This window comes from Zonotrichia albicollis, chromosome 11 (genome assembly GCF_047830755.1).
Source record: "Zonotrichia albicollis isolate bZonAlb1 chromosome 11, bZonAlb1.hap1, whole genome shotgun sequence".
NCBI classification, from domain to species: Eukaryota; Metazoa; Chordata; class Aves; order Passeriformes; family Passerellidae; genus Zonotrichia; species Zonotrichia albicollis.
The window spans coordinates 6,059,611-6,077,995 of NC_133829.1; the positions used below are offsets into that span (position 1 = coordinate 6,059,611).

General features: G+C 49.8%; 1 protein-coding gene across 3 annotated transcripts in view; it reads right to left on the reverse strand.

The window, feature by feature from the left end:
* The window catches only part of ST8SIA2 (ST8 alpha-N-acetyl-neuraminide alpha-2,8-sialyltransferase 2), a 31,355-nt gene extending 15,408 nt beyond the window's left edge, over positions 1 to 15,947 (reverse strand). Inside the window, exons 1-3 of one of the 3 annotated variants that reach the window (XM_074549210.1) lie at positions 15,907 to 15,947; positions 2,488 to 2,550; positions 461 to 589 (exon numbers count right to left, since the gene is read on the reverse strand). In XM_074549210.1, coding sequence (XP_074405311.1) covers positions 461 to 589; positions 2,488 to 2,550; positions 15,907 to 15,932 — 218 coding nt within the window. In that variant the 5' untranslated portion in view covers positions 15,933 to 15,947. Of the gene's footprint in view, positions 1 to 460; positions 590 to 2,487; positions 2,551 to 15,150; positions 15,738 to 15,906 lie in introns of those variants that run through there. The other 2 variants (XM_005483456.3, XM_014264676.3) reach the window with 2 other exon arrangements.
* Between the last annotated feature and the right edge of the window lie 2,438 nt (positions 15,948 to 18,385).

Below are 18,385 nucleotides of genomic sequence, written 5' to 3' on the forward strand. Positions count from 1 at the left end.
AGGTGTGAGATGAGCTCTTGCCTCCTGGGTGCCCTGACGCTCTGGCCAGTCCATCTGACCATGCTCTCCAGGCACAGCTCACTAAAGGATATCTCCACCTCACTGCCTGCTCCCTCTCCACTCATCCCTGCCTGGGCCAGGTACCACAGTCAGCCCACCATTAGTGAGGGTCCCTGAGTTAACTCAGGGTCTCCTTCCCTCTGTGACCCATCACCTGCACACACAAATTCCACTTGGCCTGAAAAACAGGGGCTCAAGTGCTCCTTGTTTTGTTGTTGCTAGGCCAGCTGGCTTAGCTGAGAACTCATTTCCAAGCAATCGTTTACAGATATGAAGCCCATCTCAGCAGGAGGTTAAGTCTTTTTATTTCTTCCTTGACTTCTTTAGATGATACACAATTTGCCAGCTTGCACTGGAGAGGACCAAATCTGTCTCTTGTCCTACAGGTAATTACCAGTACCTGATCTTCAAAGAGAGTGTCTGGTTGTGTCTCCATTTGGATGAGGCTGGTTTAATGTTGTGCTTAATGCTTTCATTACTTCTGTCAACAACAGCTGGAGATGAGGAGTCATTTATTACTACTTCAGCTCTAGAGAAAAGAAAGTCAGGGAGAGGGAGACAGAATCCGTTAGCATCCCAATGGCACTTCTAATCACCATCTTCAGCTCTGGCTGCTGGAATTCAAACTTCATCAGAAAAGCCAAATTGTAGTTATTAGCTAAACAAGAAGTGAAAGGCTGTTCCTATTCTGCTGCACTCAAGCAGACAGACAGAGATCCTTAAATACCCGCTTGCTTCCACGAGCACAGACTGACAGGCAGGCACAGCTCCACACAAAACACACCATTACACACTGAGCTGCAGGCAGGCATGCACAGAAAAACACACTGTGACAGGCTGGCAGATGGGCACTTGCAGATAGGACACCCCAAAATTCACTAAGAGACATCCTGGCCAAGCTGGCTGCCCTGTTGCCTTGTAGTCACACACAAACATCCCAAAGTGGAGGCAGCTCAGCTCCTGGAGAAGATTAAAAACCTCACCAGAGAGGAGCAACCCTCTCTTCACCCAGTGGAGAAATTAAATTAATTCAGCTGAGCTGCTGGGTGCTGCTTGTGTGACTGGGCTGTGAGCATCCTGTACTGAGGGGCAGGCTGGCTCATTGGAAACTTTTTTCCTCTTTAGAATTGAGACAAGGATTTCAGAACTCATATCCCCTGTTCCAGATCAAGAAATGAGCAGCAGCCAGAGATCACTGGGAGACCCCAGTGTTTAATCCCTGCTCAAAGAAGCAAATCAGCCCCAGCACTTCTGTGACATTAAAATCAAACTGCATGAATTGAAGGAGCTTCCAAATATTTGGTTCCAGCCAGCTGCCCTCCAAAAAGAAAAGCCAAGCATCTCATCAAGAAATTGCGTGTGTATCTGCAGACCCAAAGAAGCCTTCACACTTCAGAGCACTCTGAAAAATACACAGCCAAAGCACTTGCTATCAGCTAAAGGGAATCTCCCTCTCCACTGCAAAGGGCTTCTTCCAGCTGGGAAATGCTTTGAAAATAAATGCATTTATATAAAGCACATAAACCCCAAGGAGGGAGCAGAGTGAGAGATGGGGCAGAGGTGGTGGCCCAGGCTCATGGACAAACATCCAGCTCCTGGGAAGGTATCTCCAGCTCAGGGAAAGGGCTCCCCAGGACACACTGTGGCTCACACTGTAAAATGTGTCGGAAAGGCAAGGAAATGTGTTTATAAATGCTGGCTGCCAGTGTCCTGATGTGTGTGTGTACAGTTCCTCTCCAGAGGCTGCCAGTCTGTTGGATTTGTTTGCTTCTTGCATTTTGCTGCATCACTCATGTCTTGGAAACCTTACCTAGAAGGTGTCAAAACCCATGACTGAAGTAGTGTAAAGCAATCCAGGGAATAACTCTGGGTTTTTCTTTTGTCCAGTTTCTGTGTTTTGGTCATGGGTGGTGACATCACCACAGAATGATATCACTCTTCCTTGTATGCTGTCATGCAAACCTTTGCAAACATGCCACTTGGCAAGGCTGGGCTGACAGGGAACCTTTGTAAAAATGACACAGAGAGGCACTGAATGGGGCTGGGAATGACTCTGCCACAAAGGGATGTGATGGGAGTGCACTGCAACAAAACTGGAGCTCTGATCCCAAACACAGTGATTGCTCCTCTAATAGCACTTAGAACTATGGAAAATAGCAACTCTATCACTGACTTATTTTCACAATAAGTAAACTCTTTCTCATTCTCTCAATCACCACAACTTCCAGATCCTTGGTTATTTGCAAATGATTATTGCACTGAGCTGGAAGAAGGGGGGGGGGGGAATGATTAAGAAAATGCAAAGCAGAAGTGAAAAGGAACAGATACATTTGCTAAATAAGAACAGCACTATCCAGCGAAGAGGAGAAGCAGATTAATAGCTGCCTTACAGCAAAAACAAATGAACACAAAATCTAATTTACAAACCTATTAGATTTGCTATGTAAGCTGTTCACAGCTGATCTGATTGTACCTCTGCCTCCAGAACTCCTGCAAGACAAAGGAAATGCATTATTTATAATTCCAGCTCCTTTCTGCCAAGCATTGTTCAACAGTCAAGAGATCCTGCTCTGAAGGGCTCCGAGCAGAGACACTGCCACGCTGCCCATGTCCCACCCCATGAAGAAGGGACATGTCCTGATGCCTCTGAAGGGCTTTTTATCCTTTGTCACTGTGCCCTGCTGTGACCATGAAGCCATTCTGGCAAAGAACGCCCCGAGCCACCCCAATTAATAATTCCTGTGTGATCTAACCAGCCATCACAGACATCTGGTCCTGCTGCCACGGCAGAGTGCGCCCTACAGCTGCATTAAATACATCTCCGCTTCTCTTTACCAGCCAGGTGTTAGCAGTGCACTCAGAAGCTCTCCTCCATCTCCAGCTGCCAATGGGCTCGCCCTTTCCTTTTCAGGTGGGGACTGAATGATCTGGACAGATCCCACCGCTGTCTTCACCTGGGCTTTTAGCTGAGGACATCCAGTATCTCTATTTTTCACAGATTTAATGACTTGAGGAGACCTCATATCTTCAGTGTACCCTCTTCCAGCTCCCAGGGACCCAGGCCAGACCCAGAGCTCCACTCCAGCCCACTCCAATCCTGTGAGTGCCTTCAAGCCCCTTCTCCCCACCTCTGGTGTGACTTGGCTGAAGCTCCAAGGCCAACTCACCACAGTCATCCACATGCTGGAGCTGAGACTTGAAGTGACAGCAGTGTCACTCCCATGGCCTGACACCACCACACAAGGACAGATGTCAGACCAGGCTGACCAAGACCTGTAGGAATGAGCAGCCAAAGTTTCCAGCACCTCCATGAAGCTATACTGAATAACAGGTTGGACAAGCCCCTTCAGAGAACCACACCACCCACAGGAGCTGTGAATCCTCAGTTAAATACACACATCTAGCTGGTTGCAGAGCTCCTTCTTGCCTTAGCTTGCTGTTTTCAGAGGGGTCACAAAGAACAAGCCACCCACCTTGTGATGCTCAAGGGAGCTGGGCTCCCATTCAGACACATTTTAACCTCCATGTAGTCATTGCTCTGTTTTATTGTTCCCGTTGCACAGATATCCCAATGAGCACGCTCATAAAGAGAGCCAAACTCTCTTCCAGCAGAAATATTGCTACCCAGAAATATACACCTTAATGAAAATGTATCTCAGGAGAATGTATTTCTACCAGTTCTGCAAAAAAAATCCCAAATGCATTAGACAAAAACGAAAGAGGAAAAGAGCGTGTGAGTGTGCTTGGTGCCATTAAAAAGGATTTTCAGACTTGCAGGATGCCACATAAATCCCCTCATTAGTCTGAGCACAGCCCTCAGCACCACCTAACATCAAACCCTTGGAAATGCCACCATGGTTTTCGCTCTCCTCCCTCCTGCCAGAGACCATCCATGGCCAAGTCAGAGCGATTCCTGCTCTCCTCTGTCCTTTGGCAGACCCGAGAGCCTGCGAGCTGTTTCATTTTTTGGTGCATCAAGGGAACAGCAGGGCTGGCTCATTCCTGGAGCCTCGTGGCATTTAACAAGGCTCCACATTAATGGGGTTCACTGCAGGGTGTGGAGCAGGCTGGATTAGTGTGCAAACCACGCACCTGTTCAGAGACACCTCCTCTGAAGGAGCTTCCAAATGGGATTCACACTCCTTCACACTCGCTGTAGGACAGACAAAGCTTAGAGAAAGAAATGGGGTTTTTTTCCCTGAATACATGCTGATTCACATGTGAAAGAAAAAAAGGTAAATTAGGAAGTAGAGAAGACTGTTCCCTAGGTGTTAGTTCCTACCTCATCCATGTTTTGTGGCTACAGCAGGAAGGATTCAGAGCATCACAACGTATTACTCAAATGCATTTATCCAGCCTGGCTTCACATGCCCCCAGTGACAGCTCTGTGTGCTTCCTCCTGGAATTAAGGCAGGTGTAGGGGCTGGAGATGCTGCATGTGAGGAGACAAGTTGAGAGCATCTCTGCCTGTGTGCAGCAGTGGGGAAGGGGACTGGCTGCCAGCTGACTGCCTCAAGGACAGTGTCAGGGGTTACTCTCTCCTCCTCACACACTGTGAAAAGCAAAAATATTGCAATGCAGACAGAGGGTTCTGCTGTCATAAATGAACAGGGAGGGGACAGCTCACTGGTGGAGGAGAGCAAGGCTCTGCTAACCATCTTCCCACGGCACTGGGATCACTGCTCTGCTGGCCATGATGCTCTTTTGGACACCTGAGATGCTGGCAAGGACACTGCTCCCTGAGCCAGGCTTGGTTTCTCTCTTCAGGACATGGACACTGCCCAAAGGTGAGACATGATACTTGCCTGAAGGTCTGAGCTGGTTTATGGATCTTAAAATGCCCCAAACTGTCAGTTCTTGGTGCTTTGTGTGCCACACTACAACTTCAGGATGCTTTCCCTGCAATCTCCCTTTGCACAGTGGAAGGCAACGTGTGCTGTAGGATGCTGTGGGGTCTCTGGCCCTTCCAGTCACCCTGCCCAGCCCACTGGTGGGTGCCAGCCAGACAAACCAGCTGCCCAAAACACTGAAACTGAGCCAAGCACAGTATTCTCCAAGGTCTGCCACACTTCACTGCCAACACAGGCAAGCCAGCACCCCTGTATACCCTCATTTTCCCCTCCTGGGAAGAGGAAAACATTCTGAAATGGAAGGTACTAATTAGGAAGCACATGTTAAAAAAAGCCCAAACAAACCACAACAAAAAAACCCCAGTCCATTTTATTCCACCTCCCTGACCTGGAGTTTCAAATCTCTTTGCTTCAAAAGGCAAAGACCAACCTCGATTAAAATAGCACAGATAGCATTGATTTTGAAAAGCTTTCTAGTGCTACACTGTGTTTGGACTGAATTGCCTTATTAATCTAGTTGTTATCAGTTTCATTGTATAGCCAGCTCCACAAAGTACCAACCTGCTTCCTAATCCTATTATTTACAAAACATTTTTCTTTGGGCTTCTGTTGGGATGTTTTCCAGTGATAAGTTGCATCTATATGTGCTAATGCCATCTTACTGACTTATGCCATCTTTTCTCATTTTCTCTGAGATTTTCAAGCTGCATTGCCACTATCTAGGATATTATATAGGTCAAAACGTTCTGTGCTCAGATCTAAAGTGACACTGATTCATATATCAGAGGATGTCAAAGAAAATTGTCACATGGTCCAGGTCCTAATTTTCCTGGATGAATAATTTGTGACAAAATCAGGTATGCAAAGACCCTTCTATTCACCCCCTGTGAATGGGCCTGTTTAGGGGTTTTTATTTTCCTTTTCATCGTTTCCTGCTTCTTAAATGCTTCTCTTAATTGTTGCTAGGTGAGTTTGGTCTCGCTTGGAGCCGCTTGGACACGTGAACTCAAAGCTGCTTTGACTGAACAAGTAGGTCACAGAGCCTCGTTGGGAGAGCAGATCTACACCAGCAGCCTCCACATGTCCACGTTCCCAGGCTCACTAACTAGAAAATGTGTTTTCCATGGCTGTTTTACAATGCCCACCCCCAAGTCCTGCTCCCCCTCAGCATTTGTGGCAGGCCTTACACATGGGAAGAAGGCATGAGAAACAGAAACTGGAAATTTCAGCCACACCCAACCACCCATTTCATAGCTCACAGAATGATTTGGGTTTGGAAAGGACCTTAAGGATCATCTCATTCCAACCCTCCTGCATTTAACCACATTTAACCATTCCCTCAGAGCTCAGCTTAATGTGAAACTCATTCCTGGTGGAACAAAACCTCTGCCTCTTCCTTGGACAACCCAAGTCCTCCTCTTCTCCCTCCTCCACATAAAAGATAATAGTCCCTTGGGGGATTATTAAGCTGAATTTATCCACCTGAATTCCCCAGGAGGAGAGTTCAGAGTGCCACAATTTTTACCTGAGGGGTTCAAAAGACCAACACCTACTAATTAGGTTTTCACAACCTGCTTTTATGTTAGGTGCATTTTATGATCCTTGTTTTACAGCTGGGACACTGGGGGTGAAGTGGCTTAGCCCTTAACACCAAAAAACGAGTTCCACAAGCCAGGAGCAGGCACTGTGAGCTTCCAGCAGATCTGTCCTCTTGGAAATGCTGCTCTTTACCTGCTAGGTGTGGCTCTTGCTGGGTGTGAGGACCACAGGAATTGATCTGCAAAGGTTTCACTGGCCCAAAAAGCAGCCAGCAGTCTCCTGAGATGGCTGCAGACTGTGCCCATTAAGGCAGTCTGTACCTATTTTGTATTTTATATTTTGTGCACTTTCCTGGCACTGCTCCCCTCCAAGAATGCTGCTCTTCCAGGCTGCAGCATCATCTCCCCTTCCTGCAACCCATTTCATTAAATATTGGGGAAAGCTGGCACATCAGACCCTTGCAAGCCATTCCTGTGCTATTTTACCAGTTGTTTTGGAGGCTCTCTCACCCTGGGATGTGGAGGAGACTGTGATGGAGAGAAGTGGTGGTTGCTGGGTGGTAGCTGTGGTACCCACACTCCCCAGGCAAGCAAGGGATTAATTGGAAAGATATTTCCAAAGCAGCTGTCTTTTAGGAGAGAAGATCCTGCAATAACTCTTGATGAGATATTTGAAATCACACTTCCATGTGTTTAAAAAATCTCACTTGATTATATTGTCACAGCTTGGCAGCCCGAGTGTCAAAAATTTCCTAAATATCAGGTGCTACTTTTAGTGTTCCAAGCTTAGTTCTAGCAAAGTCATACAATCACATTTAGGAAAGTGTGCCTGTATTATGGCTTTCAGAAACATCACCTGGGTCCAGCTGGGTAACCAAACCCCTGCCCCTGCCTTCAGCTCAGGGCCCAACCCAGTATGAGCTTCTCCTGAGCCACAAAAGTGTCTCTGGCACCTGTGGAGTGTCAGCTCTTACATATACATGCATTTGCCACAACATCAGCATGGCCTGACTCAATCACGTCAAGATGCTCTTGTTCCATCACTGCTCTAAAGGCAGGCACTTCTCCCCTCCCCATTCTGCATACTGGCAGGACCTTATTCTCTCCCTCATCTTTAAAACATTATTCCTGGCATCAGCTCTTTTTCTCTGGCTGTGTTAATGAAACAGCCAGCAAAGAAACAGACATTGAAACAGGCAAAAAACATCCAGAGGGGCTTAGGACTGGGCAGGGTGTTTGTGTATTTCATATATGTTTGTGTAATTTACTTTCTTTCTCTGTTTTTTTTTTTTTCCTTCTGGAAGGGAGAAGGTATAAAAAAAGTTCAGACAAGATCTAGAAAATAGCTGAGACAAAAGCCTCACTGCTTACAAAACATGTCTACACCATCCATTTGTCCTGAGATAATTTTTCCTGCTAACAGCAGAGCTCTCAGGAGCACAAACAGCAAAGCATCAGGCTTGCAGCAGAACCTGTCACCCTGAGCATCCATGCCCCAGAAACCAAAAATCCTGATGGCTCCTGCAGCATCTTGGGTGCCACACACCCTGGGAGATGGTACAACATGAAACATTCTCATGTGGGGCTGGTGGCCCCTGGGCTCATCCTCCCACACCCCTCTAATCTCTTTTCTCAGTGCTCTGGAATACTGAAGGTCTCAGGGGTTTCTTCTTTCCCTGTTGATGCAGATGCTGAGGGACCTCTCCTGAGCAGAGACACCCTCCTGGGGCAGCTCTTCTGTATGAGCATCCCCAAAATAACATAAATAATATCTGGAGCCTACACAGAGCGGGCTGGGAGTGCTTGGGTGAGAGCTACACCCCACAACCAGCAACTGGGCCATGCCAGGAACTTCACAGTGATGTAGATCCCAGATCAAAATGCTGAGCTGCCAACTACTGAACAGTCCATGGTGGTTTCAAAGCTGGACCTCCTCTCACAAAGCTACATCATGGAAACTTAGGCAGCAATAAGAAGCTTAATCACTCACTGAGCAGCTGCTGGTTGCCAGTTCAGTGTGTTTCTGGGTGTCTGAAAAGGTGCTGGAGATGCCCCATGATGATGTTTAATCTTTGCAGGAGAAACATGGCCACTGTTGTAGCTGCTGGCCAAGAGTTGACTGATATCCCTAAAGGTGCTGGCAAAGCCTGCTGTAAGAACCATCACTGAATTCCTTACTGCCAGACACATGGGTGATACCTGCAGCTGAGGATGCCTTGAGAGAGCACCCCAAAACTGGGACAAAATGTGCTTTTCAAGGCAGCCCTGCCCATGGGGAGCACTGCATGGGAGGGACAGAGTGCTCAGAATGAAGACAGAAAGCCTGGGCTGGGGTTTGTGCTTGTTTGGGACAGTCCCAGCAGGTTTCTGCATGCAATAACAAGGACCTGGTTTGCAAGGGCAGGAAGTATTCAGCCCTAAGTTTGGAAAGAGCTCTCACCCTACACCACTGTCACTGTTTCAGCAGTGCTGTGCCCATTTCCTTAGATCAGCCCTTGCACTTCCCAATCAGAGCCAATTCTGCTGCTGTTGATGAAGATGCATCTCCCAAGGCCACCACCAGCACCAAGGTTGCTGCCAGCCATCACAAGGATTTACAGTGGAAATGTGAAGAAAAAGGAGCTGTAAAGACACTCTCCTTTTTTTCCTCTTTCTTTTTTCTTTCTTTTCCTATTGCATTGCAAGAGACTGAAGCTGACACCTGTCTGCTCTGCAGTGGTGTTTGTTGAAGGACACCTGGAACTCTGCACCTCCAGTGAATTTACTTTGCCAGGGAACTTGCTTGTTTCCTGATGCCACTGGGGATAGAAGCCAGAGAAACAGCAAAATAATTATTGTCTAATCTTGTACTTTGGGCTTATTTCTTGCTGCTGAGGATGACCCAGGCCCAGGGGAAACAAATGTGGGAGGCAATTAGAAGTAGTCCAATTTTAGTTTGGTTTTGGAACAACTGGTTTTTACAGCAACTGTAAAATGTATTTAAGCAGTGCTATTCTCAAGGATGAAAAAGCAAAATACCTGTAGAATCACAGAATCATACAGATTAAAAATATCCTTTAAGATCACTGAGTCCAACAGTCATCCCAAGACCACAAAGTCCAGCATGAAACCATGTCCTAAGGGCCACATCTACACATATTTTAAATACATCCAGGGATCATGACTCCACCAGTTCCCTGGGCAGCCTGTGCCAATTGCTTGTCAGACCTCTCAGTGAAGAACTTTTTCCTACAATCCAATCTAAAACTCTTCTGGTGCCAGTTAAGGCCATTTCCTCATCTTATCATTAGGACAGCCTGCAAGCCCAAGGAAAGATAAAGGCACTGCTGTTAAATGCTTTTCCTGGAAGATCAAAAGCTCATCTGCCATGTGAGAGAAAAGCAACCCCTTGAGTCCATCCGTGCTGGGGGAAGGCTGGGAGGGGTGGTGGCAGCAGCAGGATCTGCTGTGTCACTGCTGGCCCTGGTCCCAGAGGAGGCTGAGTCTCTGAAGTCATTCAACAAACCTTCCCTAAGTGAGCCAGCACTCACAGCTCCGTGTTCTCTGTGGGACAGAAAGGCTTCCTCTGCACTCCCAACTGCAATTCTGCACTTGCAGGGTCAGAGGTGGGACACAAAAAGCCCATCTGGGCAAAAAGGAAACCTGGGAATTGCTTTATTGTCTCCATTGCTCTGGTTGCATGAATTAGCCTGGCTACAGCAATAGTGCATCCAAGAAAGGCTGGCTGGTGTTTTGCATCCCCCTGCCACAGCTCTCCTCACCAGCAAGGTCAGAAATTTCCTCCTTGAGGGTCTTGTAAGCTGCTGACAACCAATGCTGGGCTGAGGAGTAACTTTTCAACAGACTGGAAATCCCTTAGCACTTTTGGCTTTTCCTTTTTGTTTCACTTGGGGGTCTGTGAGTGCTTTCCATCCTGCTGATCCCAGCCCTCCACTATTCCAGCATTCCCTCAGAGCTCAGCTTAGTGTGGACATTCATTTCCTAAGCCTGCTCCAGGCAGGAGCACAGGGGTTTGGAGGTGTTTTTGTGGCAGGAGGTGAGGGAGAGTTTCATGGGGAGGAGAGGGAGCTCTGCAGCCAGCCTGGAACCGGCTGCTTGTACTTCAGGTTCTTGTCAGAAGAGCTGCAATCAAAGCCTGCCCTGAGTATTTCCTTACTCAAATCAGTGCTCCAACGTTGCTTTTATTTTCCAGCCTGATGTGTCACAGAGCTTTCATTAGAGCTCTGGCATGCCCAAGGAGCACAAAGCTCTCCTCTGGCTCCATACACATGAACACTTCCAGGATGTCTATGGGCTCCTCTCCTGTGGAGAGTCATTCCTCCTCCAGCCCAACCTGGATAATTGTTGCCCATTGTGTGAGGGCACAAAAGCACTTGTTGGTAGAATGCAGCACTTCCTCCAGCAAAACTTTCTGGTGGAAGGCAAGTCTTAGACTAACTCTGGGCTGGGTGCAGTGAATCACAGCCTGGAAGATGCAAGCAGGACATTTATACCCCATGGACCAACCCTGACAAGAAATGTCACGACTGCAGCCCGCTCACAGCAAGTGCAGCAGCCTCCATAAAGGACACAAAATCTCTTCCTGAGCTTTTGAAAGGCAGGTGTTGGAAAAGGGCACACGAGGAAAAAGTGGCAATTTACTGACAAGCTCCCAGGCAGGCAGGCAGGCCAGCAATATCAGAGACTCCCATCCGTCACTCGGAGCGAGCAGAACATAATTCCTCCTGTAATCAGGATGGAAAGGCGTGTGGTCTGGGCTAGCAGGGAAAAGGTTGGCTCATATTAAGACCAAGTGTCAAGTGCTCCCTAAGATGGCTCAGGCGCTAATTCGAGAAGTCACCTGGTGGCAGCGGGTCACCAGCTCCCTCTACAGACAACCAGGACACAGCCGGACCCCTGCAGAACTGCAACAGCAGGCGCACACTAACAAAGAGAGTCCCCTTAAACCGGAGCGGAATTCTCCTCCTCACCAGCGATAATAGTGACCCCAGTGGATGCCAAATCCTTTGTTTTTCTCTGCGGGGCCAGGTGTGCGGCGCTGCGCCATCCCGGCGCGGATGGAGGAATGGCTGCGATGCCATCAGCGCTCCCCAAGGCACACGGAGCGCGTCTTTTGTTCCCTGCCAGCCGAACAAAGAGCCGGAGCGCTGCATGGAAACGCAGGCGCCACCGGGCTGCCGGAAAAGTTCAGCAGCCCGGAACCAGCAGCCTGCTCGGAAACAAAGTGCCCAGACCGCTCAGCACAGCAATACCTCACGGAGCAGCACACACCGGCCAGCATGTCCCTGCCCGCCAGCATCCCTCCAGCATCCCGCCGGCATCCTGCCTGCCAGCATCCCACAGCCCCGCCACACAAGCCACACAGCCGTAGGTGACACGTCCAGCCAGTGACAAGGATGTAGCAGGGGGAAAACCCGCACAGGTTTGGGAGGAATGGGCTGAGCAAGAGCGACGCAGCATCAGGACCGAGAAACTGCTGAATTCTCATCCTTGCCCCAACACCTCTTTGTTTCAGCATCGCCCGGCTGGGGGAGGTGGTCTAAGGATGTCTAGAGGAGTGAGATGGGACTGCTTAAGGCACAAACATCTTTCTCAGAAGCCTGTGACAGGCAGAGCAGCTCCAGCTGTCCTTGCCTCCTACCTCCCTTCATCTGCGAGGCGGGGAACTTATTGTCCAGAGAAACAGCATGGCTTTGGACTTTTTGTCCTTTTGTAGTATTAGGACTATTATATTCTCTCTTACTTTTAACCTAATGAACATTTTGTGTTTTCTTTCTGAAATTTCTCAGTGTTTGCAGGTGAGAGAAATCTGTTCCCCCCACTCCCACCCGTGCAAGGAACATTCTTCCAAAGACAATCCAAATCGCAGGCAGGGGGCAGGGTACGTGCAAAAGTGGGCAAGCTGTTCGCTCCTCACAATAATTAGAGAGTGTTTCCATGCCAGGGAAAAAGAAGAAAAGAGTTGCACCTGCCTGTGTTTCCCCCAGTGCCACCAGCCTGCCAGGGGAAGCTGGGCAGCTCCTTCCTTCCCTGTGCACTGACCACAGCAAGGGTGGTCTGGGGTGTGTGAAGGAGGATGCTGAGCCACACAATCCTACAGCCAAACATTCCTGATGTGCTGGAAGGCTGCACAAATGTACAGCACCTCCCAAACCTCTCACAGAGAGGAGCTGCTCCCTCCTGGACACACTGAGAGCTCCTGGAAAACTTTGGAAGGGTCTTTTCTCTACACTGCTGTGCACTTTTGCTGTCACACAGTTCCCTTTACCTACAGGACCTGTTAATAAAAATTGCTATTATGTGGCTCCCACAATTGAAAACCCTCTATCATCCCCTGACCTGCTGCAGACCAGGCACTCTGCTTTTCCATGTCACCACAGCAATACATTTCAGCCAGGTCAGAGCACTGTGCTCACCATTCCTGGCACCATGGCAGCACGCAGGGATGGAAGTGCCCATTGTGCCAGGCTTCTGTGCCAGGTGAGCAGTGTCTGGCGCTTGGGATGCAGGAGCTCATCAAACCCGAAACACTCCAGAGATGCAATGGGGAAAAGTGGGTGAGAGAGGACAAAGCAAGAGGAAAGGTTCAGTTTGCCAGAGTTAATGATTAAATAATATATAATTAATACAGCAGGGTCCCACCTTCGCTCTGTTTATCCCCTATGGGAAGCACAGCTGAGTGGGCACTGATCTGTGAAAGGTTTGGTGATGATGTGCATCACAGGGCTTGGGACCCAGGACCCTCCTTCACCCCCTGGGTGCAGGGTGCTCCTCTCCTGTGCCAGTCCCTGCTACCCTGCCCTTCCTGAGGCTGTGTGGAACGAGCTGCTCGCTGTTCCTACAGAATTCATCTGACCCTGCTGCTGTCCCTGCCGCCGCACAGCTTGGCAGAACTTCCTCGGAGGAACTACAGCAACAAACTCAGATGCCAGGGTTTGGAGATAAGCAGCCAGCAAACAGCCAATTTCCATACAATGTATAGAAAAGAGGGGAGAAAAAATACACAATACTGGGAATCCCTAATGAACCAGGGTGAAAAACAGGACAAGTAAGTAACAAAACAGAATAGATTTTCAATAAGGGCACAGCAAGTTCTAGTGGGTAGATTTAGCAGATAGGGGAGGAGAGAGAAGAAAGAACAGAAGCCGGAAAAGGAGATGGGAAGAAAGCAAGGGGATCAGAGCAGCCTGTCCAATGGGGAGGATGCATCAGAAGATTTTAATTTCCTTTATTATTATATAGATAGTGCCAGCTCATTGCAGAGCAACAATTCATCTGCCCTGGTAACCCACAGTCTGGTGCTGGATGTTTCTGGACAAGGCTAGTGACCTTTAAGCACTTCTTGCCTGTGGCACCCAGCATAACACAACAATGAAACAATAAACAAACATCACTGCATTTCATTTATCATCTCATAAAGGTGCTTGTTTCAGTGTAAAAGCTGACAAAGCCAGCTGGTCCCAAACAGAAAGACCTTTGTGTCATTTGGGCGCCCCGAGTGCACACCTCATTACTGAAATTATTTGGTTTTCCACATTGCTGTAGCAAGTTCCTCAAGTTAATGCAAACCCTCCTCTTTGCATTTGTTCCTCTTATTATATCCTAAATTTCCAAGCAGACCTCAGAGATGGGGTGTTGCTCCTCAGACTGAGGGGCTGCTTTAGCCCCTGCCATTCATGGCACCTGCAGGTAAACACCAACCATGACAGTGATCACTGAGGGGTGATCATGAAGCCCCTAAAGCATCCCACAGGGACACACCAGTGGGTTAAGCTCTCTCCTCCATCACCCCCACCCAACTGATCCCTGCTCCATCCCTCCTATCCCATAGACTGGTCCCTTATCCACCTGCAGACTGCTCTGTTATCCACCACTCCCATCAGCTGGTGCCCTCTCCACCACACCCATCTGGACCAGCAGTGGCACCTAAACCCCCTGGGCTGCAATTTGCCCCAGCATCACTGTCCAGCAGACCACTCACACCAATATCCCACTAAGGGACCTGCTCCATCCATCCATCAGCACCTGAGCACTGCCCGTGCCAAATCCCTCTCTCCAGACCAGGATCTGCTCCAACATTTCTTATCAGACTGGTACCCACTCCATCATCCTTACCCATACCTGTACCTGATGGAGCGTCCCTGGACCGGTACCTCAGCCTCTCTAAAAGGAGAGGTACCTGCTCTACCACATCTCTAACGGGAGTGGTACCTGCTCCAGCATCTCTGCCCGGACCGGTACCTCAGTGTCTATAAAGGGAGTGGTATCTGCTAAAGCATCCCCACCCGGACCGGTACCTCAGTGTGTGTAACAGGGCAGTACCTGCTCCGGCATCCCTATCCGGACATGTATCTCAGCATCCCTAAAGGGACCGGTACCTGCTCCGGCATCCCTCCTCGGACCGGTACCACCGCGTCTCCGGCGGGAGATGTACCTGGTCCCGCAGCCCTGCCCGGCCCCGTGCCCCATCCAGCCCCGTCCTGCCCGGCGGGCCGGTCCCGCCCGGGGCTCTCCCCGGCCCCGCGGAGCCGCGCGGGAGCGCAGCGCGCTCCGTTCCCACTTGGGCACGGCGAAACCCGGGAGAGCCGGAGACAAAGAAACTGTCCGGGCGCCCGCCCCCTCCTCCGCCGCTGCCGCCGCCTCCTCCCCGGTGCCCAGCACCGCTCCGCGCCCCTTCCCCGCGCAGGGCCGGGGGGATTTACCCGCTCTCCTCCTCGATCTCCGAGATATCGGCGAAGATGAGGAAACCGACGAGCAGCGTGAGCAGCGCCAGCGTCCAGCCCCGGCACGGCAGCGGCATGGCTCCGGGGCTGGGCCGGGCTGGGCCGCTCCGCGCCGCTCCGCGGGGTGCGGAGCCCGGCGCCGCGTCCCGGCTCGGCGCCGCCGCCGCCCGGCGGGGCCGCTCCGCCCCTCAGCGCCCCCGGCCCGCCCCGCCGGCGCGGGGAGGCTGCGGAGGGGCGGGGAGGGGGCGCTCGGGGCGGGCTCGGCCCCGCCGCCCCCCGCCGCTAAAGTTTGAGGCGCGGCGCCGCGGCCCGCGCGTCCCTCACCGCGGCCCGGGCTGAGGCGGGAGCCGCCGCCTCCGCCGCGCCCTGCGAGCCCCCCGGCCAGCTCCTTCGGCCCCTGGCAGCCTCTCCAGCCCCTGTCAGCTCCTCCAGCCCCTGGCAGCGGGCTGCACTCCTCGCCGCTCCGCCGTCTCCTCCCCTGCGCCCACCGCGCTGTGCGGCGGGGTCGCTCCTGGCCGGGTAGGGGGGGGGGTGAGCACCGCGCAGGCGGGGCGTCTGCTCCGCGAAAGGACAAAAAACTGCAATAAAATCAGACAGCGGGAACTCCCGCGCGCGGTGCCTTCTCCTCCTTAAAAACAACAACAAAAAACCCTGGATAACTTATCACACCCGGTTCTATTACTATCAGTTGTTATTTTAGCAACAATGATTTCTTGCGCTCCTATAAATACTGACCGTCGTAACCGCGCTAGTCCTGCCATGACTCTGGATCCCGCTGGAGTTTGTGCGGGCAGAATTTATTTAAGAACAAAACTGCAAGGTAGGTGTTCTGCTTCAGAGATGCTTGGCTGCATCTCAACCACCTTGCAACCTCTGCAAACATCCTCCTGCAGGCTACAGGCGCCCTTGGGTTTTGTTACGAAGAGAAAAACTGCAGTTTCTACACAGAAAGTGTGTGAAAGCCGGGAAAAACACACAAGTACTGGCTGGACCAAAGAACCGCCGAAAAACCACCCAGAGGTGCTTTCCCTATATCCCTGTTATCTGTTAGTCCAGTGACAGACACGGTGAAGAGAGGCTTAGGCAATGCCAGCCTGGCACAGCCTCACCAAATCCAAGCACAACTCTTTCAGAGCAGAAAGTTGCTGAAAATCAGAATATCTGGTGATATATGCACTGCCGAGCTGGAGAGGCACGCGATAGATTTATAATGCAGCAGAGAGAAGCAGCACAGATGTGTTGAGAGCGAGAGATACTAATTGCTTACATATTTAAAACAGCATCTTTAGTCTGAATGGGAGGCACCATTAAGCAAAACAGAGCTATTAACTGGGGCCACTTGGAAAGCTGCCATTTTCCCTTCTGTGCACGGCTTTTTGCATCAATTCAGAAGTACAGTGTGGTACACTGTCAGTGTTGTGTGATTCCTGCCGAGGTGCCTTGCACCAGGATAAAGCTGTCCATATGTACAGGGATGCTAACACCAGTATAATGTATGGAGAGACAAACTCAGCGCAAGACTTTTCTCTTTTATCTGGATTAAATGGTGGAACGAGTGTGTTATGGCCCACGTGCTTTCCTGGGGATTCTGAAACTCTTGTAGAAAGAGAGACAAACAAATCACCATTACATTTATAGGTAAAAAATACGACACAGGTGAGTCTGGTACAATTATATTGTAGTGTGTATGTGGCAAATTTACACTCCAGTATACAGCTTTCATAATGGAGCACATCCAGGACCCTGGGGAGAAAGTGATTTTAGGTGGCATAAGTAGCCCCATAATTTACCTTCTGCGTAAATCTGAGAAAAGCCCAATTTTCCTCCTGTTTTATTCATCTTGGACTCCTTTTGCCCACCCTGTTCTGGAGCTCCCCAGCAGTGTGACTGGCCTGAGGATGAGGAACAGGCTCTGAGGTGACCTTGCTGGGGCAGGGATGACATTGGGGTTTCCCGAGATGCAGCGGGCACAGCGCCGGTCCCCTGTGATTCGGGAGCACCACACCGCAGCTGCCTTCTCCTCCTTCACATCCTCCAGAATGCAGATGGAGATATCTGCTCCTGCATCTTTTTCAGCTCCATCCCAGGTGGTGTTCCAGCCTCTTTTGTCTGATCTTTGTGTTTCAGTTGCCAATCACAGTGTCAATGTGCAAGAGCAGAAATCTCGATGGAGGCTCAGGAATAAGAGGGGGGATCATTCAGTGCACAGTGGGAGTTGGTTTGCCTGGACAAGGACTCTCAGGGGCAAGGGCATTCTCTCTGCTGAGATGCTGCTTCTGCTGAGGAGTAGCTTTTCTTAAAAGACACGCTGGGATTTGGCTCTGCTCCTGTGTAAGTCAATGGAAATGCTGCTATTAAATGAAATTGAAAAAAAATCCTCCTTGCTGGGTGAGCTGAGAGTTAAGCTTGATGCCCTTCACTGGAGAGCTCCATTGCTAGGGGCTCACACAAAGAGCTCTGTGAATCCTCTACTTGGTGTCATCTGTTGCTTTCTTCCTCTGAAACATGTAGGTCAAAAAAAAAGGTCATTCTTTGGCTGATTGGGCTTCAGACACAGGGACCAGGACCTTGAAGTGCAGCTGGTTTGAGGTGACGAGGGAGCAAGCTGGATAGAAAATGCAGGAACAGTGCAGCTTGCAGAATTATTTTGTAATCAATTAACAAAGCTGTGTAACACCACCAAGTGTGACTCTGCGATGAAAACCTTGAGATCTCAGTGCACTGCTGAGGGCTGAATTCTGCATGGTCAGGAGTCTTACTGCAGTGATAAGAGGAAATTAATATAATAATACTGGCTACAGAGAGGACAGTTTACTCTGCATTCACCCCAAGTCCATCCTTTACAGCGTCCTGGCCAGATTTGAGGGAGGAGCAAATAATCCACCCTGATAATGCACCAGTTTCATGCATTGCTCATTATCCTGAAGAACTGCAGACTGCTTTGGAGCAACTGCCATAGTTCCTCAAGTGTTAGTCATTCTGCAAATTCAATCCACCATGAATCTTTACATGATTCAGCTTAAACAGGTGCATAAATGTTGCAGGATTGGGTCCATAAGCACCCACAGCCTCAATTTTATGTCTCATTTGTAAGATGGGTTGCAGGAAGATGAGAGCAAACTGTCGCAAATAGACTGTTGTGGTAGAGTAATATCTTCTAAAACAGAATAAAAGCTGATTATATCTTCTAGTTCCTAATAATTTGAGGAAGTAA